Consider the following 26,099-nt stretch of genomic DNA (forward strand, 5'->3'; position numbering starts at 1 on the left):
TTAAGAAAAAAAAGGTTAATAAAAATTATGAGACGAATGAATTTAAGTGGATTAAGCATTTCATGGTGATGAACTAATTTATGGGTTAACAATATTTTTCTCCATATATAATTCAATCACCTAATACATGCTCATCTAGAAGCAAGAATAGAGTTTCATCTTGGAAAAGAAAACTTTTCACTTTAATCACACACAGCCAGTGATATGTCTTTCAAAAACTCCGATCATGGTTGGTTATGTTCCTCACCGGATTTACTGCTTTCTTCAGCATTGTCTAAGACAATTGCATACCGACTCAACATTAGCCTTTTGATGCTCCACCAAATTCTTCCAAAAGACGCTCGATGGTCTTTCTTGATGTGATGTTCTCAATCTCAAATAACTTCATTTCTTCTTTGAGACCTACAAGATCATTAAGCAAAATGGGAGAGGGTAGGGTCCCACATTTTCAATCTAAGTTTCAATTCTCTAACAGGGTGATCAACATAATTTCTAGTTCAAGTTTCTTATTACAGCTAAATGTCCAAGCAAGCCGAATAATGCTATATTTATTTTCAGTACACGTAGAAAAAAAAAGTTATCTCAACGCATTAGTGGATAACATATTTATAGAAGACCCAACATCGGATGTGAAGGTTCTGATATCATGTTAAATTTGAGTCAGATCTAACTCATCCAAAAAAACAGTTCAAGAGAAAGAGTGTCTATGATCCATATAAGGGACACATTACCTCTTTCCATAATCGATGTGAAATTTCTGTCAAAATGAATTTTACAGGAAGCATTTATGCATTAAAACTAACCTGGGTTATGGAGAACTTTGAGTGGTAGGCGTGAGGCATTGGAATTTAAAAACGTGAGCAGATTCTTCGTAAGCTCCACAGATTCAGCAGTGACCAGTATCTCTCTCTAGAGAATATGCAAGATAACAAGTAATTTACTTTCTGAATCACATAATTTTCATAATTAATTTTATTTTCAAACACAAAAGAAATATGGAATAGTCAAAATGACCTTAATTTATTTTCGGATAGTCACATTAGCCCCTAAAATTATTTTAGAGCCAATTAGACGGAATGGACTCATTTTAACTGTGTAGTAAAAGTGTTTAAAAATTAATAAAATAAATTTAATTATAAAAAAGAACACAAATTCGGAAATACAAAGCCACAAATGCGACTCACGTCTACTGTAACATCCAATTGAATCCTAGAAATCTCACCAAATCACAAATGCAGGTAAGAAAAAAAAAAGAATTCAAGAAAACTCAAGATTACAAAGAGTTCAATTCAAATTTTAGGATTTGAATGCTGGTGAGTATTAAATGGCAAGAGCATGTTGGAATAACACTGCTTTTATAGTAAAAATAAAATATTTTAGAAAAATAAATAAATGGCGCACAATATTTTTAACATCATTCACCCTTAATTTTGGATTATGACTACAAGCCGAACTCTAAATAATTCTTCCACTATAAAAATAGTAGGTACAAAGAGAGAGGTTGCAAGTGAGATCTACTAAAAATAATGGCACTCAAATTGTTTTCCGAAAAATCCAAAATATTTTTCTCACTATCTTTATCACTCCCCAAATAAACTCTCCCTCATTCAATATTTTTCTTCAAAGTTACAAGTTTTGAAAAACTCCCGATATTCATATTCTCTAACTACTGAAATAAGAAGCTCTCAATTGATACTTGAAAAGTCCATTCCTTGCTTATTTATAGGCAAATCTATGCCCCTTCACTTGGTGGCAAATGGGCCACGTTAGTGGCTTTATTGTGTGGACAAAATTTTTCTTTTTTTACTAAACCATGTTATAGATTATAGGAAGTAAATATATTAATATAGGAAGTAAATATTGATAGATGGGTTAGTTGCTTAATCTTAGGGATTGTATAATCATAAACTTGATTTTCCTTCCTATTTAGATACCGTCTTTTATATATAAATAGGTTGTAATCTTTATTATGAAATAAAACAACAAAATATTATATTTCTACATGGTATCAGAGCCAGGTTCGTAGAGATTTATTTTTTTCTCTCTCGTCAAGTCTTAAATTTTTGGAGACTCAGAACTCCTGTTTTTTTGTGTTATCTATTTAGAATAATATTTGTCTCTCACCGTTCACCGAAAGAGGATGTCAAAGTCGCCTTGGAGCTCCCTTGTCAGATTTGCGGTTCGTTTACCGTTTGGGTGATGGGTGGAGGCTTTTTTTGATACTATTCATTTAGGTTACCCATAAAGAGTAACTTTTGGAAACTTAGGGCTCTGTTCATTTGGGTTACCCAAGGGTAACATTTGGAGACTTAGGGCTCTGTTCATTTGGGTTACTCATAAAGGGTAACATTTGGAGACCTAAGGCTCTGTTCATTTGGGTTACTCATAAAGGGTAATATTTAGAAATTTAGGGCTCTGTTCATTTGGGTTACTCATAAAGGGTAACATTTGGAGACTTAGGGTTCTATTAATTTGGGTTAAACATAAAAGATAACATTTGGAAATTTAGCGCTATGTTCATTTGGTTATTCATAAAGGGTAACATTTGGAGACTTAGGGCTCTGTTCATCAAGTATTGTTCACGGAAATTATTCATCGGGTACTGTTCACAAGTACTGTTCACGGATTCGAAATTCTATTCACAGTAAGGTGATTAGTCTTATTAATCATTCTGAATTTGTTAAAAAATTAATGGAGTATTTGGAATTTCTATATTTTGGTAAATGGAATATTTCTCGTATTTATGATGTGTGTAAGGCGTTTTACCAAGCTGAGAAAATGTGGTCTCCCGTTCTAGTGCTGAACCTGAATGTCGAGTCATGACAAAAACCGTTTGTGAAGTTTTGTGGGTACGTCATTTATTGGAAGACATTGGGTTCACAAATTCGGTGTCGGCTAAGTTGTATGGGACGAGTTGATTATATATGTAACAAGTTGGACATGATTAACATTTATGCTCCAACTTGAGGGGGAGTGTTATAGATTATAGGAAGTAAATATTGATAGATGGGTTAGTTGCTTAATCTTAGGGATTGTATAATCATAAACTTGAAATACAATAGGTTGTAATCTTTATTATGAAATACAATAACAAAATATTATATTTCTACAAACCATAATAATCATTAGTATGGGCCCTCCATGTTGGAGGGACCCAACTAATAATTCTCCTTCTTCCAATTACATGGAGGGCTCCACCATTCCAGTTGCTAGCCAAGAGCATTCAAATTTTTCTCTTGGTAGAATCTTGGTTAACATGTTTGACCCATTTTCTTCTGTATGGATCTTTTTAAGTAGCAGTTGCTTCATCTCCAACACACTCCTGATCTAGTGATATCTCACATCAATATGCTTCGATCTTGAATAGAAGGAGACATTCTTTTCAAGGTGAATAGCACTTTGACTGTTACAAAATAACTGATATTTTTTCTGCTGGAGCACAAGTTCATTCAAGAACTTTTTCATCCATAGCAACTCTTTACATGCTTCAGTTGCTATAATAAATTCTGCTTCAGTAGTGAAAAGAGCAACACACTTTTATAATCTTGATTGCCATGACACGACTCCCCCTGTGAATGTAATCAAATATCTTGTTGTAGACTTTCTCAAGTCAACATCACCGGCCATATCTGCATTTGTGTAGCCAATTAACACAGGTTCACTATTCCCAAAACACAAACATAATTTGAAAAATATTACGAAGATATCTCAGAATCCACTTCACTGCAGTCTAGTATTCACTTCCTGTATTTGAAAGAAACCGACTCACTACTCCAACTACGTACATAAGCAATATCTGGCTGTGTGCATACCATAGCATACATTAAGCTTTCAATAGCTGAAACATAAGGAATTTTATCCATTTCCTCTTTCTCTTCATCTGAAGAAGGAATATGCTTTGAGTTGAGACGAAAGTGGTTAATAAGAGGACAACTAACCGTTTTAGCATGCTCCATGTTGAACTGTTGAAGTACTTTCTCTATGTACTTCTCTTGTGATAACCATAATCTCTTGGCGCTTCTATCACTAGTCATCTTCGTGCCAAGAATTTGTTTTGTTGGCTCCAAGTCTTTCATGGCAAAAGACTTACTCAGTCCGGAGACATTCTGACCAACTATCAACATATCATCCACATAGAGCAAAATGATGATGAAATCACCATCAAAGAATTTCTAGACAAATACACGGTGGTCTGAAGTAGTTTTCTTATAACCCTGCTCCCCCATAACAGACTCAAACTTCTTGTACTACTGTCTCGGTGCCTACTTCAAGCCATACAAACTTTTCTTCAGCTTGCAAATATAGTCCTCTTTTCTTCTTGAAGCCCTCTGGTTGCTCCATATATATCTCTTCTTCCAAATCCCTATGAAGAAAGGCAATCTTTATATCCATCTGTTCAATCTCTAGATCAAGAGTAGCGGCTAGGCCTAGCGTTGTTCAAATGGATGTCATCTTCACCATTGGTGAGAATATTTCTTCAAAATCAATGTCCTTTCTTTGGTTGAAACCCTTCACAATAAATCTGACTTTGAATTGAGGAAGGAGACTGTGTTCATCATGCTTGATCTTGAACACCCATTTATTCTTCAAAACTTTCTTCCCTTTGGGCAGCTTCGCCCGATCAAATGTTTTGTTCTCATGCAAGGACTTCATCTCGTCTTGCATAGCCTCAATCCACTTCTGCTTGTGTTTGTTCTCCATAGCTTCTTCAAAACTTTCAGGTTCTGGTAGAGGGCTGTTTGACTTTTTCAGATCTCCTTTGTGGGACTGGAGAAGCTACGGGTATTGTAGTTGCACATGATCGTCATCCTCATCGTTTGACTCATCTTCATTTTTATTAAATTTAGGTCAGATCTAACTCACCTTAAAAGCTAGCTCAAGGGTGAGGAGTGCCTATAGCCCATATAAGGGGCACATTACCCCTTTCCACAACCGATGTGGGATTTAACACACCCCCCTCATGCTCAAAATTTTATTGGTGCGTGACATATTTTATGGGAGGCCCAACATCGGATGGAGAAGCTCTAATACCACGTGTCACAGGCGCTTTTAAGTCATTGCGCCTATGCGGCACTTGAACAAACCCCTACGAGGTTATAGCCTGCCAAGTTCAGCCTATCGAGCAGTCTTGCCACACTGATTGGTTTCGCTCTGCCTTGGGCTCATTAGAGGAGCTGCTCCAGCCCCCGATTAGTGTATGCAGGAATGGTAATCCCACACACAAAGGCCCTTTCGAGCAACTCTCCACCCAATCTTCACGGCAACATCTTCCCTAGCATGGTGTTTCACATCCACTTATGGATGTGACAACACTCCTCCACTCAAACCATGCTCGCCCTCAAGCATGTCTGCAATTAAGCGCTTTGATTCCAACATTGTTTCTCCGAAGTGACACTCCTCCACTCAAGCTACGAGCGCAACGAGCCAAAGGGGACGTCCCAGTCCCGTCGGAACGCAGGCTTCATTTGCTTTGCCCCACTCGTTGAGGCACCCGAGGAACCTAATCCTCGCTCATACTTTTATCCCGCAACTTGCTTTAGACATCACCTTCACTTAGTGAGTCCGATATAGCATCTCGGTGCGCGCAACATCAATCCTTGATCCCCTCTACCAAGGAAACTCAACTCAACTACGCACACATAGTCATTTTGTTGGGTCCCCCACATCAGGAAAGACCACTCTTCTACTCCTCTATTCTTTCAGGATCATCAGGCGTGATGGCATTGTGTGTCATGCGGAAGCCCACCTTCGCTCTGATACCATATTAAATTTGAATTAGGCCTAACTCACTCCAAAAGCTAACTCAAGGAGAGGAGTGCCTATAGCCCATAAAAGGGGTATATTATCTCTTTCCACAACCGATGTAGGATTCAACAATCTTCAATGGGAGCATTATCTGCTTCAGGTTGATTTTCCTGAACTCCATCTCCAATTTGTCTCGGCACCTCTGTTAGAGGGATCAACTCTAGGTCTGTTGAGTCACCATCAGGTTCTGAGACAACTTTCTGCTCCTTGCTAATTTCCTTGATGGTCTCATTTTCAACAAACATTGCATCACGGCTCCTTGCAACCCTTTTTTGGATCGGTAGCCAAGTTGATCTTGACTATACCTAATGAATACACACTGTCATGTCTTGACATCAAGCTTGGATCTCTCATCCTTAGGAACATAAACAAAGGCTTTGCATCCAAACACCCGCAGATGATCATAGGAGACTTTCTTTCTTGACCAGACTCTCTATGGAGTTTCATACTGCAGAGGAATATAGGGTGAGCGATTCAACATATAAACTGCTGTCAGTAGAGCTTCACCCCAGAATGACCAGCTTTGAATGTGAGTTGTGTAGCTTTGAATGTGAGTTGTGTAGCTTTGAATGTGAGAGTAAGCATCTAACTCTATCCATCAAAGTCCTGTTCATCCTCTTAGCCAAATCATTCAACTGCAGCGTCTTTGGAGGTGTTGAATGCTATGCTCATTGCAGTAAGCATGAAATGGTCCAATATACTCTCCACCATTATCTGTTCGAATACACTTGAATTTCTTCCCAGTCTGTCTCTCAACTGAGGCATAGTACTGCTTGAAGACATCCAGAACTTGATCATTTGACTTCAAAGTATATGCCCACGTCTTCCTATAATGATCATCAATAAAAGTCACAAAGTACTGAGTACCACCAAGTGACTTTGGGAATGGCCCACATAGATCTGAATATACCAGATCCAACACGTTCTTCATCCTGAAAGGAAGGGAACTCTTGAAGACGACTCTGCTCTGCTTTCTTGCCAAATAATCACTACACTTCTTCAGATGCATCTCATTCACCCTGGATAGCACATTCTTCTTTATTAGTTTTGCCATCCCTTTCTCACCAATGTGGCCAAATCTCTTGTGCCATAGTTCAACTGCATCTTCTTTCTCCATTGTATTGATAACATTACTGAAGAGCTTTGTTTGCATTACATACAGCTTTGAGTGCTTCAAGCCTCTGGCCACTACTAATGAGCCTTTGGTGAGCATCCATTTGCCATCTGAGAATGTGTTGCATAAACCTTCATCATCAAGTCTTCCTGTAGAGATCAAGTTCAGCCGCATATTTGGAATATGCCTGATATCTAGGATTAGTCTCGTCCTATTCCCTGTCATCAAGCAGATATCTCCTTTGCCGACGACTTTGGACAGATTGTCATTTTTCATTTTAACAATACCAAAATCTCTTGGTGTGTAAGATGAGAAGAATTGCCTTCAAGAAGTTGCATGAATAGTTGCACAACTGCCAATCACCTAGCTGGTCTTATCAGTTGCCAAGCTAACCAAATCTTCATCACAGACGATGTTAAATTCACCTAGAGCACTTGCACGTTCATTATTAATGCTGTCATCTTTCTTTACTCCTTTACCTTTTCTCTTTCTCCTGCTCCTTCTTGAACTTTCGACAAAATCTTTTGATATGTATCTTCTTCTTGCAATGATGACACTCCACATTGGCATACTTGTTTGGCTTTCCTCTGCTCTTATCTCTAGGCTTTAGACTCCTAGATTAGCTTCTTCCTCTAGATTCTATAACCAGAACCTCTGATTGAGAAATGCCTTGTATCTCATTTAAGTGATCTGCTACAGAAATGCCTTCCCGATATTTCAGAGATATCAGCTTAATCTAATAAAATAATTTCATATTACCAGTTTTTTAAGCGCACAACTCCTCGAGTTTATTCCACACCGACCGGGCATGTGTCTCATTGCAGACGTGATTGAACACATTATCTTCGACGAATTATTGGATGAAGCCGCACACTTGCTTGTGCTCAAACTCCCATTTCTCGTCTATTTTGTCCTCCAGTTTAGTTGCGAAAAATACCAGCAAATACATTTTCATCACAAATAGGAGATCCTGCATCTTGTTTCTCCATACGTGGTAGTTCGTGCCATTTAAGCTGATCATCTTGTTTGTTCTTACCTCCATTTTAACAGCACTTTGAATTGGAATTGGGCTCTGATACCACTTATTGGGATAATAACGTTTCTAAAATAGTAAAAATAAAATACTGCAGAAAAATAAATAAATGGCACACAATAATTTTAACGTGGTTCACCCATAATTTTAGGCTACGTTCACAGGTCAAACTCTGAATAATTTTTTCACTATAAAAATAATAGGTACAAAAAAAGAGATTTCAAGTGAGACCTACCAAAAGTAGTGAAACTCAAATTGTTTCGCAAAAAATCCAAAATATTTTTCTCACTATTTTCTGTTACTCTCCAAATAAACTTTCCCTCAATATTTTTCTTCAAAGCTACAAGCTTTGAAAAACTCTCAATACTCTCTAACTACAGAAATGAGAAGCTCTCAGTTGATGCTTGAAGAGCCCATTCCTTGCCTATTTATAGGCAAATCTATGCCCTTCACTTGGTGGCAAATGGGCCACGTTAGTGGCTTTATTGTGGGAAAAATTTTCTTTTTCTTTTTTCTTTAAACTATAATAATCAGTAGTGTGGGCCCTCCATGTTGGAGGAACCCACCTAACAGAGCAAAATGTAAGATGGAAAAAAAAAAAAGAAAGAAAGAAAAAGAAATTCTCTCCAACCATTAGTGAGAGAAATTGAGGGAGAAGATTGAAATCTAAGTCTGATCGGCCATTCTAAAGCCAAATCCAACCTTCTTCATCCCATTTCAATGTTTCAGATACCTCTATACTCCATAATAAGGCCCCATCGAGCTTGAAACCCATCTCAAATCATGAAATAATGAAATGTAGAAGACTTGTGTTTGTTGCTGATTCCTCTACTTTCTGCCAATATTGAAGCATGAAAAGTTTTTTCTTGATGCTGCATAATCTCTAGGAGTCTTCTATTATGATAACAGTGTTTGAAACAACTTCGTGGATTTACACTTAGGGCTAACTTTGGGTCTTATACTTTTGCTTTAGTTATGAATGAGTTAGAAAGTCATATTTAAGATGATGTCCCAAGGCACATCTTATTTGCAGTGTCTAGTATGAAACTTCTGAAGAAGTTAATTAAAAATTTAGGGTTGTGAAGAACTCTAGAGTTCAAGAGAATAAGATGGACAAAGCTTAGCTCTTGTAGAAGGAATATAGAAGAGGTTCAATTTATGGAGGTTCAATTAATTGGTAATCTGGTGATCATATTAATTTTATTAGTCTTAGCCCCTGTTTTTAAAGTTCTGATGCTAAATAAATGAGATAGTAAAACAATAATTACAATAATTTCTACAGACCTTGAAGTTCTTCTGTGAATCATAATACCCAGACACAATCATGAGTAGTCGAAGTTTCTCCAACTCTGAGATTTAACAACAAAGAATTGAACAAACAGTTAAAATATCTCCAAAATTTATTGAGGAGAAGTCAAAGCAAAAGCGAATACAAATTGTATAAAGTTGAAAAAAAAGTGTGTTTACACACTTTCATATTTAGAAAAGTTCAATTAACAATTTACTTCATGTATTATACATTATTGAAGAAAATAAATGCACAAACTTATTTTTATTAGGTAACGCTAACTTCTAAAAAAGAATAAGGGTTCAAAAATAATTAGTTTACCTTTAGAATGTTCAACTATATACTAAATCGTGAGTTCTATTTAGTTATTATATAAATTAGCTCTTAAAATGGCTATGGTAGAAATAATATAACAAAAAAGGGAGGGATTTACAAACGGTAGGCCACCAAATGTATTAGTATGTGCATTTCACGAAAAAGATACCAGGCAAGATGAGGCGCCTTTGCCCCATTTCGCCCCACGCAGGCGAGGCACCTTCATTGAGGCACCCACCTCAGTGAACGGAGAAGGGAGGCGCCAGATGCCTTGAAGTACTACCTCTTTTATATAATTAGATTTTCTTTTTTTAAGGAGTGCAAAGTAGAGCAACAAACATTTTTTAAGGACTGCAAAGTAGAGCAACAAAACAGAGAGGAAAGAAAGAAGATGGACATAGGAAAGTGTATTTTTAATGGAAAATAATAAATGATTTTGGAATCTTTTTACTTCTTTTTTACTTTTTCTATGTTTCTGGGAGTTGTTGGAAAGATAACTCTTCCTCTCTTTTTTTTCTTTTCTCTTCTTCTCCTCTTTCTCACTGCAAAGAAACGATTAAAAAGGGAAAACTCCATATCCCTTGAAAGACAGGAATATGAACTATTATAAGGGCTTGAAGAAAATCCAAAGGAAAAAATATGTGCAAAATATACAAAATCATGTGTTTTTATGGTAGTGAAAAATAAGTATAGCCCTAAGTTAGCATTTAAGGACAAAGCCTTATTCCTTTGCTTAATAGCTACTTAGTCCTCAGTGAAAATAAAATGCTAAGTTAGAAAGTAAAAATTTATCATTGGCGCACATTCTATCTGTTATGAAAACTAAATACATATCTATGCATATTTAGTTTCCATGACAATATCCATAAAAATAGAATTTGAAGATGAATAAGAATTCATTTACTCACGCTGGAAATATTTGATTTCTCCAGTTGAACTAGCCTCACGAGCAAGAAGTTGCTCAATTGATATGCCAATAGAACTTATCCCAATATATGACATCACTGATCTTGAACCAACATTATCTGGCTTACCTGGTAGAACAATTTCCTTGTTAACATGCATGTAATAACACTAGATATGTCTAGAGCTTTAAAGATCAAATAATTTACATCTAAGTTTAAAATTTTCAACCTGCAAATCATATAGATGGGTGAATGGTGCTGGTGCATCCATCTTCCATAACTAGGTAAGTTAAATAATCCACAATATTTTATGATGTCTGAGTGCAATTGTGCAATCATTTGCACTTGGAAGTCATTGATTCACCAAGCCACAAGATATAAATCCATGATATAACAAATAAGACCATATTAGCAACACATTAATGCAAGTAAACTTAAGTTTCAACCTGATAATTAAGAAAATCAACACTTATGAGCAAGGATCTGTAATCCTAAATCAATATCCTATATAGTCAGTCCTGAAGAAATAATACATTTTTTCAATATTGAAAATTGGATCATATAGGTTTATAACTAATTGGAGCATTAATGATTGAAATGATAATATAATTTTAAAAAGCAAGTATAAGCAAATGCCAGTTCATAATTTTGGATAAATATCCTTTATCATGAGTGGATGCTTAGTTTTAATCGATAAAAATTTGAATCCTGATTCCCTTGTATACCATCAAAAAACACACCTTCTTGATGAAGTTAATGAAGTTAAAGATTTTTTTTCTTGAGAGGTTGAGAAAGTCGGTTAGATTTTTGTTAAATAGATATATCTGACTACAAAATGGATAATTTTCATCTTTAGCCATCCAAAAATGTTAAAATCAAGATCCTACAAACACCATTTACTGTTACTAACATTGTACAAATATCCAATCCATAAGTCAATGACATGGTCATACTAGATAAGCTCACTATAAACAATATCTATGACAGGATCTATTTATATAAATACATTTGGTAAATCAGATTAAGATTTGGGATATGGTTACTGTTAAATTTGGGTCAGGCCTAATTCACTCAAAAGCTAGCTCAAGAGGGAGGAGTGCCTATGGCCCATGTAAGGGATACATTACCCATTTCCACAACCGATGTGGGATTCAACACACCCCCTCATGTCCAAAATTTTACTGGTGCGTGCCATATTTATAGAAGACCCAACATCGGAGGGGAAGCTCTGATACCATGTTAAATTTGGGTCAGGCCTAACTCACTCAAAAGCTAGCTCAAGGGGGAGGAATGCCTATGATCCATGTAAGGGGCACATTACCCCTTTCCACAACCGATGTGGAATTCAACAGTTACCTTGTAAGGAATTATTTTATATATATATATAATATCATATGAATTTAAAGCTGACATGAAACTGTTAACAATAAGAAATTGTGGCACCATAAAATCAGTCATATGTTGAAAAAATAAAGTTGGAGATTAGTACAAGTCCAGACCTACTCTTGTCCATTTCTTAAAATCCTTCCGCAATATGTCAACAACCGTAAGATCAGAGGTATCATACATTTTGTATCTCACTGCAAAAACAAATTTAGTTCTATATATCAAAACCGAACAAGTGTAGAAAAGCAGCAAACTTTCTATCGCACACAGAAGTTGAGGGCAAAACATACATAGTTGGTAAAGACCATTAGATCCAAAGCGACCAGCACCATTGACCAATAATGTAGCCATGTACTTGTCTTTAGTCGTACAATGTGGACCAGTGAGATTTCCAGTATCCAAGAGGATACCTGCCAACTGCAAACAAATAAGAACACGAGCAATTAAAAGGAAAGTGCTCAAGGGGTGGTGAGGTATATAAAACAATAAAATTTGAGAGATAGAGGAGAATGGTTCAAACAATTCAAAAGCAAACATATAAACTTCTACTATGAAGGGCTTTTTACCCATAGATAGTAAAGAAAATAAAACTAAAAAGGAAACGAAATTATTGTTTTAGGATTTTAGTTAAATTGATAAAGCTAAGGTGTTCAAAGAAAATATTGGGGCAAGGTTATACTTATACATAAATAAGTACAAATGAGGGGACGAATTTGTAAATGGATAAAAACATCCTTGATTCTATATATTATTTACAATTATATTGTTTTCATTTAATAAATTAATTTCAGAGTTTATGTAAATTTAATTATTAGTCCTATTTGCATAAGTTCTATTTAATTAAGTATTTTTTTCTTCTCACAATTCATTATAAAATTTTATAAAAAATTAACTAACATCATATTTTCTAAAATTCACTTGCGTCTTTGTTTCAAAAAAAAAAAAAAAATCAGAAATCTATATTATGATAACATCTATATCTTTCAAAAAAATTAACATCCAATTGAAAATTAAAGTGTTTTCAATTTTATATATTTATTTCTAAAACAGATTTTTATTAATTATTAGAATTTATTATTTTATAATAATGTATGTAAATATAAAAGATGAAAATCATATATTAGAAATAAAATAATATATGGTTCGAATAATTAGAACTCCTATACATATATATAAGGGAGCAGAATGAATATGAACATTTGGGAACTTGAGAATGAAGAGGCACAAATACCAAAAGTCTACTGAATCCTTGTGCAACCAAAATCTCTGGAGAAGTCAGCGCAAACTTTTCAGCAATGAGGGTGCAGCAAGAGGAGTCCTGTATATGTGCAATAAGCTAGTCCATGATGGTTTATAGTGACAATATTGGGTCAAAAGGAAGTATATAGATGTCAAATAATATTTGCGCAAACATAAAGGTTAAGGTTCTTACTTGATAGTTGTTTATATATATATAAATTTTTTAACTACATGCATTCTCATATTAGAGTAGACAATAGATAAATTACCTAGTTCTGAATTACTCCCTCCATTCCTTAATAAGTGTCTTTTTTGACAAAGATTTGTTTTCCAACTTAAGTGTGTATTTATGATTTTAAGGTATTTGTGTAATGATAGTTTCCAAATATAACCTTATTAATATTAGTCAATGCAATAATAAATTGTGTGGTTTTTAACATTTCATAAAAGGGCATTTTAGTGAAATATTAACCCGATTAATTTATTCTAATCATTAGCTTAATCCTAGTGAAATTGGCAAAAAGGACAGGTTAAGGAACGAAGGGAGTAATGACTAAACCTACTGTTGAATGCACTGCTAAAAAAATCAGGATTTGAAGAGATCTATTTCTTAATGCAGATGGATGTGTGAAGAAAGACAGTAAAGGGACAAAAAGAGAACTAACTTTATAGGAAACAAATTCTCATGTTAAAAAACTCATGCAAGGTCTGTTTGGGAGCTTGATAAGTTCAGATGATAACTCATTAAGATGAGGATCAATTTGGTGGGTTTTATTGGGAGTGATTCGATAAATTTGTTAAAGGTAGTAGCCTATAATCAGCAGCTTCTTACAAAGATGCTTAATCAGCAGTTGTTTCTAGAGAATGGAAGTTATGAATGAGGATCTTAAGCCTTCATGTCTTGTTTACAGAGAGATGCCAGACTAAATATGATTTCTTGTGAGCATCATTGGTACCTAGGATTGCTAAGTGATAATGGTTTTATCTATATAGTTTGCTTACATATTCAAATTCAATCTCATGGACAGCCTGTCATTTGAGGCCCTTAAAATTTTCCCTCACTCACAACTGCATTGCAAGATGAATTACATTGATGGAAAAATTGGAAACAGAATCTAGTAGAAGGGTGCTTCTAAGTACAGGAATTACCTTGTCTGTTATTTTATACTGTTGGACTAAACTTTTCACTTTAATATAGGGAAACTATATGTTATAATAAGGAGAATAAGGGCTGAGAATGGGAAAATTTAGGCTACACTAGAGTGTTTATACACCCAGCCAATAGAAAGCTACCAATATAAATTTATAGGAGGAACCTACTGTGATTTTAGCACATATGGCATTTCTGGATTAGCCAGCCATATACATCCGAGTGCAGGGAAGACTCACCGTTGAATACAAATGGAGGGTCTTTGGTTAAATTGCAGTAATGGAATAGGAATATAGGATTGAAGTGAGCAAAGTCAGCTGAGAATTGGTTAGAAGTAGCTGAAATAGTTACTGGTTAGTTCAAATCAGTGTAGCTGCTGTATAAATATGACTACCTGGGAGTATATTGCATTTTCAGTCAATCTCAAGAATCTAATAGAAATCTTATGTTTTTCTATTCCTCCCTCTCTATTTCTCCTTTCTCTAAATCAATAACTGCTTGTTAGGGATGAAAAATAAAATTGTAGTAGCTCCTTTGATCAGTGGGCAACAACTGGAATTGCTTCATTTATGGCAGATTAATTGTAGTCTCTCATCTCAAATACCAGAATCTTTCTCTTCATACCTTTATATCTTCCTTCCCTTCTATCCTCTCTCTTTTTCTTTTCTTCTCTCTAGTCTTGCTCTTGTTTCTTCTATTTCTCTCCCTGCTCAGCTGTTCTTCTCAATCTACTGCTCTAGATCTGTAACCTTAAAATTAGGGTTTCCTCTCCTTCTTCTTGTTCTTGGAATTTCTTCTTTCTACTTTCTTGATTTTCCCTCAAAATTTTCTTTGGCCGAGTTTCCGATCCTGCTTTTCATGAATCAGATTTCTAGTCTTCTTCACGTTCTTCTTCTTTTTTTCATGAGTTCTTGAAATTCCACAATATGCTAAAACCATGTTCTTGAAATTCCAGGGTCAAATAACAATTCTGGACTCTTTTATCAGCTAATTTTCTTTCACTATTTTCTTTCTAAAATAACAATAAGGTCATCAGACCATGGAACTACAACCTTGGCAACAAAAGAAATTGTGAGTCTTTTGAATGTTGTAAAAGAGGCTTTCAATACAAAAAGAGCTGCCGAAAAAGTGGATCAAAGATTGGAAAATTTGCGTGAAAAATTAGGTGAATCATGCAAGTGGAAATGAGAATGTTACAACCTTTAGTAATGAAGGACGGCAGGAAGTAGCATTAGAATCTGGTCGTGAATGTTTTGCGGTTAAGGAGAGTCATCTACCTTGAGGTAATATCTAGTCTCCATGAAGGCCAATAAAGGTTCCAAATTTCTGTAATCCCACTGTCTGAAGGAATTCATCTGAGAAGGAAATGATGGAAATGGTGATGACGGGTAACAGAGCCTGCAAGTGCAAATGGGCAAACAGGAGCTGGATCTGAAGTGCAGAACTCATTCCCAAAAGTAAAGCTTTGCAACATCTCTTCAGGTGAAATTGGATGATGGGAGGTTCTATTAATGTAATTTTATAACTCTTGGGAGTTTATAAATGGGAAATTAAGAAGGCTGAAGAAGAAACTGATCTTAAAGGGCGCTCTGTCTGTAATTCATAAAGAAGATGGATTTGAAAGATGGAGAAGGCAGAGAAAGAAAGGCAAATATGAAGAAAGGAAGTCCAGTTTCAGTATATTAGTTTTGAACATTAAAATTCATTTCAGGTCCTGATGGTAACGTGTATAGTGTCCTATAACTGCAATATATTTTTGCTGATTTTTGTCTTTTTTTTTACTTCATTCTTGATGACAAGAATAATTACAATCAATAGAAAATGTTATGGGAAGGAGGATAAAAGGTGTTAAAATTTGAAAATAAGTAGAGGGTTTTGGCAGTTGAAGGAATAGTAGAAAAGTTTGTAGTCAGCTTGAATCAGTTAAGAGTGGTGAGAACAGTTAGTAGCATCTGAAATCAGTGTAGAAGCTGTATAAAAACAACTACCTGAGAGTGGATTGGCATCTCTAATCAATCTCAAGAATGCAATGAAAATCTTCTTTCTACTCTATTTCTCTCTCATTTCTGCTTCTGTTCCTCCCTATTTCCCTCCCTCACTAATTCTTGTTTCTCTGAATCAGCAACTGCTTGTTAGGGTAGAAATTAAAGATATGATGATTCTGCTAACAGATCTATTATCATTTGTTCTAATTGGTTAATCAGGATTCCTAAAGCTCAACCATCATCCAAAAAAAGGTAAAATTGGAGCTCATAGGTTTGGTGCGAATAGATTCTATTCCGACAATATGAATAGTTTGACACAGATGCATAATTTAGTTATACCTCTCCCACAGTAGCATTCTCAACCCCAGGGTACATAGATTCACCCTGAAAAACAGATAGATAAGTTAGTGATTTCACACAGCAGGTGCTTCTTGAGAGCAAAAGAAAATTTTCTAAAGTTAGTACAATGTGGGAAAAAAATACACCTTTCTGCAGTTAAATATTTCAACTACTGCGTCCTTTAATGCCTGTTCAAATATGGAACTCACAAGTAAAGGCCTTTTGCTTGGTCATAATCAAAACAAGATCTAATTCTTTCAACAAATTATTACCTCTTGTTTGGCTGGGAGCTTGTGCCCATTTAGCAGAACCAGCTTAAGACTCCCAAACAGATCATAATAGGACAGGTCAATCTGCAAACATTTCATTGCTTAGAAAAACAGGTTGCCTAAACTTAAGGCTAAAGTTGAGCAACTTCCAGAAGTTAAAGGAAAAGAAGAAACATAAGATATATGCAAACTGCACATCCACTTGTGAGAATTCTACATAGTTGTTCTCGTTGTACTCTGGTCAAAGTAATATTATTGACCAACAAAGAAGGTTCCTGATAAGGAGAATTCAGATTTTTTTTTATCCTAATTAGACTTGATTATAGGGATTTTATTTTTGTTGTAAATATCCTAATCTAGGTTAATTTTTTGTATATAAATACTCAAATTTTGTAAAGATCAATTCAATTGGAATATAATAAAAAATTCCTTGCAAAATTTTTCATGGTATCAAAACTTTGCCAACGTTATTTGGTATGAGGAATCCTGGTACTATTCAAAGAGTTAGGGTTTCTTTAGGCCAAATTTCTAGGCGACTCTATAGAGAGAGTTAACCGACATCGTCCATACCAAGAGAATACCCATTGGATTACTGGCATTTTCCTAACGACGTGCCTCCGTTTTGGCCACGCACGTGTCATTTTCATGCACCAACATGTAGGTCTTTCTCCGATGCCCTTTTCCGACAGTGCTCCTTTCCGACAACCTCCCCTTCACGTTACACCTCTGACCAGCCTAGTCCCATGCCTTTTCGCCTTCGCCTCTACTTCTCTGGTGAACACTAGTTCTTTACCTGTTTTAACATAAAAAAAGTAGTTGTTTCGCCTCTGATAATGCTTTCATTTCATTTATTGATATTACTCTATGGATTATTGATTTTGGCACAAACAGACACATGATGGGCTCCTCTAAAAACTTCCTTAATTATCTTCCATGTCTACAAAAGGATACTGCTCTGTTCTTCATATTCCTTATTTTTCTATTAATCTTTCATCTACTAGTGCTCTCACCAAAGTATTTAACTGTAAAATTAAATATTTTCGTAACAATTGTGTTATTTAGGACCTTCAAATTGGAAAAAGGATTAGTAATGGTAGAATGTACGATGACTTATATATGTTGGAAAGGAATCTGAGTTTGAATTCACCTCGGCCTCTTTTTGGAAAAAAATTAGGATGTCAACTAGAAAATTATACAGTGATATCGACGGTTAGAACACCCATTCTTCTTTATTTTAAAGAAACTTTATCCTGATTTATTTTTCAAAGCTCAGTATGATTCTTTAGTTTGTAATGCTTGTGAGTATGCTAAGCATACAAGAACTTCTCATCTCTCAAGTAATAATAGGAGTACGATTCTTTTTGTGACTATGCATTCTATCGTTTGGGGACCTACTAAAACAGCCTCAATATCTGATGATCATTGGTTTGTTACTTTAATTGGTTGTTGCACTCACATGACTTGGGTTTATTTAATAAAGGTTACTAGTAGGGGTGAGCATTCGGTCGGTTCGGTTCAAAACCGAACCGAACCGAATAAACCGAAAACCGAAATTTTAGTGTTTATGAAAACCGAACCGAACCGATTTTGGTCAGAAACCGAATCGAACCGAACCGGTCTGATTCAATTCGATTCGGTTCGGTTTGATCGGTTTCGATTTTTAATAATTTTTTTATTTTTTACACTTTATTTTTAATATTTTAAAATTTAATTAAAATATTTTAATTTTAATATGATTTAATTTCTCTATATTATTGAAAAAATATATTATTATCACTAATCGGTTCGGTTCGATTTTTTCGGTTTTTTTCTGATCAAAACTGAACCGAACCGAAATAACCGAAATTTCTGAAATTAAAAACCGAACCGAACCGAAATGTATAAAAAACCGAACCAAATTTTCAAATCGGTTCGGTTCGGTCGGTTTTTTCGGTTTGAACCGAATACTGCTCACCCCTAGTTACTAGTGGTGTGTTTTCTTGCTTTCAAATCTTTTCACAGTATGATTTGTATTTAATTTGATGCTAAGATAAAAGTTTTGAGAACTGATAATGACACAAAGTATATGAATGATCATTTTACTACTTATCTGGAGTCTAATGAAATACTATATCAAACTAGTTATCCTTACACTAATGTCGAAAATGGTGTTGCTGAAAGGAAAAATAGACATATGTTGGAAGTAGCCAGATCTCTCTTTTTCACCATGAATCTTCTAAAAATCTATTGGGAGATGCAGTCTTAGCCGCAGTTTATCTTATTAATATAATGCCTTTAAAAGTCTTTTAGAGGTGCTACAAGAGAAAAATGCTTATCCTAGTCCACTAAAGGTGTTTGGGTGCACATGTTTTGTTCATTTTAGTATAGGTGGAAATCTTGATTCAAGGGCTCTTACTTCAATACTACCCCATCATTTCTTCAGGAAAATGAGAGACGAGAGATAATTCCTAGTCCTATAACTCTAGAGATTTTTACTTAAAAGATTACTATTATACAGGGGGAGATTATTGGTGATCAGGAAAAAATAATCGGGTGTTTGAATAACCCAGATTTAAAGAGATACTCAAGAAGAGACAAAACAGAAACAGAAAAAGACATTATGCAGCCTACTCAGTATCATGAATCTTCCTCTTCTCCATCTGATGAGTCAACTCTAAACCTTGAGTCCATTTATGATCTAAATAAACTAATTGCTCAAAGAAAAGGAGTTAGGTCTTGCACAAAACACTCTATTTCTAACTTGCTCTCTTATGATTCTTTGTCTCCATCCTATAGAGCCTTTGTCTTGTCTATTTCCTCTGTGTCTATCTCACAAGATTGAAAGGAAGCTCTCAAAGATTCTAATTGGAAGAGAGCAATGATTGAAGAAATGAAAATCTTGGCTAAAAATAAGACCTAGGAGTTTGTGACTCTTCCATCTGGAAAAAGACCAGTTGGTTGCAAAATGGTGTTCACTGTGAAACATAAAGTAGATGGATCAATTGAAAGATTTAAGACCAGACTAGTTGCTAAGGGATACACTCAAACCTACGGAGTGGATTATCAAGAGACATTTGCCCCTGTTGCCAAAATGAATTCAATCAGAGTTTTCCTATCTTATACTGCCAATTTTAAATGGAATCTACAATAATTTGATGTGAAAAATGTATTACTCCATAGAGACTTAGAAGAGGAAGTATACATGGACATCTCTTCTGAATTTGCTGGTGAAAAAACTCAAGGAAAGGTGTGCAGGCTAAAGAAGGCATTGTATGGATTGAAATAGTCACTCAGACCTTAGTTTGACCGATTCGACAGAGCCATGATTTCTTTTGGCTATCAACAAAGCAATGTTGATCATACCCTGTTTATCAAACATCATAGGGATAAAATTACTCTTTTCATTATTTATGTTGATGATATAGTAATAATAGTAGATGACAAAGAAGAAATGGCTCGATTAAAGAAGCTTCTAGCTCAGAAATTCAATATTAAAAATCTAGAAAAATTTCAGTATTTCCTGAGAATTGAGGTTGCTCGATCGAAAAAGGGAATCTTTATCTCTCAAAAGAAATACATTATGGATTTCTTGGAAGAAATTGGTATGTTAGATTGCAAACCAGCATAAACTCCTATTGGGAGCGATAAACCAGTGTATATTAGCAGATATCAGAGATTGGTAGGTATACTAATTTATCTCTTGACATAGAATATGCAATTAGCTTAGCCAGTCAATTTATGCATGATCCTTGTAAGTCTCACATGCAAACGGTTTTTCGTATTTTGTAATATTTGAAGTCTGCTCCTAGAAAAGATCTCCTATTCTTTGAACATAGTTATCTGTACATACACACATCCATAGATGCAGATTGGGCTGGATCCCATAGGAGGTCGATTAGCAGTTACTGCACACTTATGGGAGAAGACCTTGTCACTTGGAGAAGTAAAAAGCAAAGTGTTGTTACTCGATCAAATGCTGAGATGGAATATAGAGCGATAGCACAAGGTGTTTGTGAACTCCTATGGTTGCAGAGATTGTTGGAGAAATTGAAACTGTTGGAGAGGGAACTGCTTTACTGTGACAACAAAGCAGCCATCAGTATAGCTCCCAATCCGGTTCTACATGACCGAACGAAGTACGTAGAGATTGATCAACACTTCATTAAAGAGAAGTTAATAAATGGTGTTTTAATATTAGATTATATGACTTTCAATAACAGCTAGCTTATGTGTTTACCAAAGGGCTCAACAACAAGACCTATCACACCATGGTTTGCAAGTTGGCATATCTGGTATCTATGCACTAATTTGAAAGGGAGTTTATCAACATAAAAAGTTCCTACTTAGGAGGATTCAGATATTTAGAATCCTAATTAGGATTGATTATAGGGCTTAATTATAGAGATTTTATTCTTATTGTAAATATTACTAATTTAAGTTGATTTTTTGTGTATACATATTCAAACCTTATAAAAATCAATTCAATTGGAATAAAATAAAAAATTCCTTCCAAAATTCTTCAAATAGAAACATACAGCGCAAATGAGATTGTTTATTCGTAGAAACTACTATAGACTCTAAATCATTTCATAAAGTATTACCTTTCATCAATTACTCTTATGTAATTATTATGGTATTGAACTAGTGTTCATGAAGCAATGTGTCAAATTGTTTAATCATTATAAGATCTATAAGCTAAAAATGATAACAAAAGATGGTCATGGGTTAAAGTTCATCATGCAACCCATATAAAAATATGTGCACAGACAGAGAGAGAAAAGTGATAGAGTTTTATTGAAAACTTGAATTTCACCTTGGTCCATTGAGTTCATGTAGAATTAGTAAATATGTACTAGCAATATAAAGAAGTCGCTACAGGAAAAAAAAAGTTATGTTTTAGGGATAACTATGTCAGTCCAAAAGAGTATACCTCATCTACAAAAATTAGGGACAACTCATCGATTTGGCATGAATCCAGCAACCATTTCATTTCAGCATGAGAGCTTAAGTCTTCCCTTTTCATATTGATAACCGGTACCGTGCATAATTGATCACTTTCAAGGGTTTCATTCAAATAGAAAGCATACATGATGGTTGCAGCAATGGATCCAAGATCTGCAAAAGTACAAATCATAATTACACCAGCATGCTCTTTACAACTGGTTGCTGGTTGAGAAAAATGTCCTACGGGTGTTCCTAGTTTTTCCAGCTTCCTGTCTTTTTGCCACTCTCTGTTTCTTCCTCTCATATTGGATACATCTTTCTTTTATCAGTTATCAACTACATAATACAGTACTAACTAAGATGACCAAATGATCAACTCCAAGAAATCTGTCAACTATCACTCCAAAAATTATTGCTAGAAAATGAAGAGATTTCACTTGGTGATTACATACAATTGATCTTTCCAATAATTTCCTTGAATGAAGTCACTAGGCTAACTTCTTCCACTTTTTTTTCTTCGATCGTGAGAGTTTAGCACTTGAGGTTTGGGCACCCGTGTTATCTAGGAAATATACAACCAACCCAGATAAACAGAAGTTTGGTTTGATTCTGTTCTGCTTCTCATCAACTTTAGTTTTGGCTCCAGCACTTAAAAAATTAAACAACCAAAGTTCAATTCAGTTTCGGGGATTGGACCAAGCTATGCACACCCCTTTCCAGTTTATTTGCAACAAAATTAATAAATGGTAATGTATGTATGAAGAGAAAAAAGAAATGATAATCATATGTCTGCTAGCGCTGAAGTTCCTAAATTTAAATCGAAATGTGGGTACTCTGAAGCTGCTTGTCATTTGACAAGTCTTCAATGATCCATAATGAACCTAAGAAAATTAGAAGGTTTGTCAAGAACTGCATGCATTGTCAATTAAAAGCACAATGAAATGGCGAAGAAAGATTTGAAACCCCAGCCAAAGCTTTTACAAAGGATGACATGCTCTATAAATCTCTACCACGTCAAGAAATTTTCACTTCTGACTTGACTAGAAAAATTTTAATTGATGCAATTGATAAGTTGGTTTAATCTTTAAAACATTATCCATTCTTTTCAAATTCTATTCTAGAAATAAATCCTACGACACTAGGTAATGCATACAAGGGTTTTCCAGAGAAAAATAATGAAAAGTAGTGGTTCGTGAGGAAAAAGAATAAGGAGAATAAAGGAGCTGATCAAGCAGTGTCATCAGAGTAATATCAAAGAAAATTACCGGAGACATCTTGCCCAATGACAGCATGCAGGAATCTTCCAGGAACACCAGAACTTACATCATCTCTTCTGCATTTTAAGTATAAATTCAGCCTGTTAATGCTTTCACATGATTCCACAACTTCAACAAGTGGGGAAAATCCACTATAAAATGATGCTGCAGACTGAGGAAGTGGTATGCTTGACAGGTTTTGTTTCCTTGGGTTCAGGCTATAGGATTTTTCTATTATAGGTCTTGCTAGGGTAGATAAAGTGTGACACTCTTCAGTTGCTTCAGAGGGACACTCTTCAGTTGCTTCAGAGGCTTTTGGGCTAGATTCTTTCATTGACTCAAGTGTACCACCCGACTCAGAGCTCAAATCAGCTTGAATATTTGGGAATCCAAATGAAGTTGCTTTAGCAATCTTTGACAGCCTCCCAAATGTGGACTGCTCTATGGGATACAGAACAATATCTGATAATGAGTCCTCTGGCGACTCCATGGACTTTTCAGATATATCCTGAAGCAAACTTTTACTTCTTGCATCACTAATATCTGATGTGGTCCGAGAAATATTCCGACTTTCATCATTTCCTTGAAAGTCCAAGGCAGAACTCTGATTCCTCGAGGCATTGTAATCTCTTAATAGACCGTCAAAGTATGGATTCTCTCGGGAACGGATATATGGTTCCTGAAAACAAAAAGACAAACTCTTTAAACAAAATTCAGAAGAGAGGAAGTTAAACTAGTTGCGCATAGAAGGCAATGTTGGCATCTCTGTGCTCTCAAATTAAAGTGTACAGCTAAATATCTATTTGTAAATAAGATAAACTAATAATTCTTTTTTAGAAAAGAAAACAGTCAAAAGGGTCTATTTTATTCTCATCATTATAACTTGCTTTTATGAAATAATTTGTAATTAAGGTTGGAAGGTACTAAATTCCCAATATTGCAAAATCTTAATTCGAACTATCAAGTTTACTTGAATCTCAACTAAAAGTATAGCTATTAGGAGCTGTTGAAAATAGCAAATTTGAACTATTGGAATCATTGATAAAATCTTAAATCCAAAAAGCGATTAATAACAGAAATAGCATGAAACAAGAAACAGGAAGAATATGAACAATCATATGATTCAAATTTTATAATGATGAAACCAATGAACTAGAAAATCAATCAGTAACCCTAATCTCAAAGTACCAACAACGATCGACGCCAAGAAAATTAAGAGTAGAAAAATAGCGAAACCTGAATGGGGATTCCTCTGGCAGACCTCATTACGTAGTTCCCGGTGGAACTGGATGGAAATGAAGATTGAAGAAGAGAGAGATAGAAAAGTGAAAGCTTTGATATAATCTGGAGGGAGGGAAGAGACGGCAGATACCGAAGAAAAGAAGAGGAACAGAAGAAGACGACATTACAGAGAAGGTGGAAGACTCCGCCATTACAAGAACTCAGCTACTGGCAATCACATAACGAAAAAATTGTCTTTCTCGTTTTTGTCTAGGAATTATAGGATCTTTCGATACGCGGGAAATTTCATGCCACAACGGTTCTTGTTGAAAATATAACCTTTTTAAGTTGATCACAAAACAAACCCAACTTTTCGAAAGTTTTGCAATTTTATCTTATATTAAAAAAAAATTACTACTTAGTTTCTAAGATACAAAAAAATTTACCAATTACTTTCTCAATTTTAAAATATACATTTAAATATTCTTATATTTTAAAAAAATTACTAATTAGTCATCCCTTAATTTTAGCCCTCGACTATTATAAAAAAGTCTAAAATATTTCCTAATTTAGTTTATAATAATTTTTTAGACAAATTCAAGGTTATTTAAATTGAATGAGATTCTAAACTACCAGGAAATCTACTGTTAGATTTTTTAAATTGATAGATAGGGCTATTAATTTGAATAAAATAGTAGGAGACTATAATTAAAGATTAAAGATCTTATGTTATAATTAGAAAATATATGAAACTAATAATTGATATTTCTACATTTGTAGATCATTTACCACCATGTGTAATAGACTATCCTTGTGAAGCATTCTTAATGCTAACAAATTAACTGGACCGAATTTTTTGGACTGATATCACAATTGGAGAATTTTTCTCAAATAAGAAAAGATGTTATATGTTCTCGATCGAGACATGTTTGGTGCTCCTGATGAGTGCTAGTGATATTGTTAAGGATAAGTACATTTGTCATATTGATAATGATGAGCAAGCTACATGTGTGATGTTAGCTAATATGAGTCTTGAGCTTCAGAAGCAATAGGAGAATATGGACGCTCACGCTATAAGCTTTCATCTGAAGGAGTAGTTTCTCTCAAGGTAGGATTGAGAGGTATAAAACTTCAAATAAATTGTTCAGTTGCAAGATGACAGAAGATTCTTCAATCCATTTCCATGGTCTGAAGATGATTGGGTTTATAAAAACATTGACCCAATTAGGTTTTATCATAAACCATGAGTTAAGTGTTTACTTAGTTTTGTAGTTTTTGTCATCTAGCTTTAATCAATTTATTATAAACTTTAACATGAATAAGTTAGATGCTACCCTATTTGAGTTGGTGAATATGCTTATAACTATTAAAAAAGCCTTTAAAAAGAAAAAAGCTTCTATTCTTTTGGTTCAGTCTTCTAAGTCTAATAAAAAAAAGCCTAAGAAGAAGCAAAACAAGAGAAAGCAAGCAGCATTGAAGCCTGCTGGAGGTGTCAAGAAAGATAAGGGTACCTACCCATTATTGTGGCAAAGAAGGTCATTGGAGGAGAAACTGTAAGGAGTATCTTGCAATCTCTAAGGCAAATAAGCTAGGTGAAGTTTTGTTTCAGGTATATTTATGACTGAGATTAACCTTTTTACATTTTATTCATATACTTGGGTATTTGATACCATGTATGTATTTCACATTTTTAATAATATGTAGGGACTAAAGCATAGTAGAAAGTTGAAGAAATGAGAGGTGGACTTACGAGTGATAAGTGGAGCAAGAGTTGCTACATTAACTGTAAGGACTTATTATATGCTTTTACCTTCTAACTTAGTATTAGAGTTAAATAATTATTATTTTATTTCAGTACTTTGTAAAAACAT

The 26,099-nt window shown here is 34.8% G+C and overlaps 1 protein-coding gene across 4 annotated transcripts; it reads right to left on the reverse strand.

The window, feature by feature from the left end:
* Positions 1-24,561, reverse strand: LOC110603340 (exopolyphosphatase PRUNE1). Of its 4 annotated transcripts, XM_021741038.2 has the most exons (13): positions 24,244-24,560; positions 23,017-23,686; positions 21,738-21,922; positions 16,832-16,912; positions 16,706-16,747; positions 16,560-16,604; positions 13,078-13,164; positions 12,137-12,263; positions 11,960-12,040; positions 10,464-10,589; positions 9,237-9,301; positions 804-909; positions 1-402 (listed from the first exon to the last, which is right to left on the reverse strand). In XM_021741038.2, the coding sequence occupies exons 1-13, from the start codon at positions 24,271-24,273 to the stop codon at positions 302-304; spliced, it is 1,746 nt and encodes a 581-aa protein (XP_021596730.1). In that variant the 5' UTR covers positions 24,274-24,560; the 3' UTR covers positions 1-301. The 4 variants fall into 4 exon arrangements, with proteins under 4 accessions (XP_021596730.1, XP_043808085.1, XP_043808086.1 ...); XM_043952150.1 differs by lacking the exon at positions 13,078-13,164 and having other exon boundaries at positions 24,244-24,561; XM_043952151.1 differs by lacking the exons at positions 16,560-16,604; positions 16,706-16,747; positions 16,832-16,912 and having other exon boundaries at positions 24,244-24,561.
* Positions 24,562-26,099: the final 1,538 nt, after the last annotated feature.

Source organism: Manihot esculenta, chromosome 16, assembly GCF_001659605.2.
Source record: "Manihot esculenta cultivar AM560-2 chromosome 16, M.esculenta_v8, whole genome shotgun sequence".
NCBI classification, from domain to species: Eukaryota; Viridiplantae; Streptophyta; class Magnoliopsida; order Malpighiales; family Euphorbiaceae; genus Manihot; species Manihot esculenta.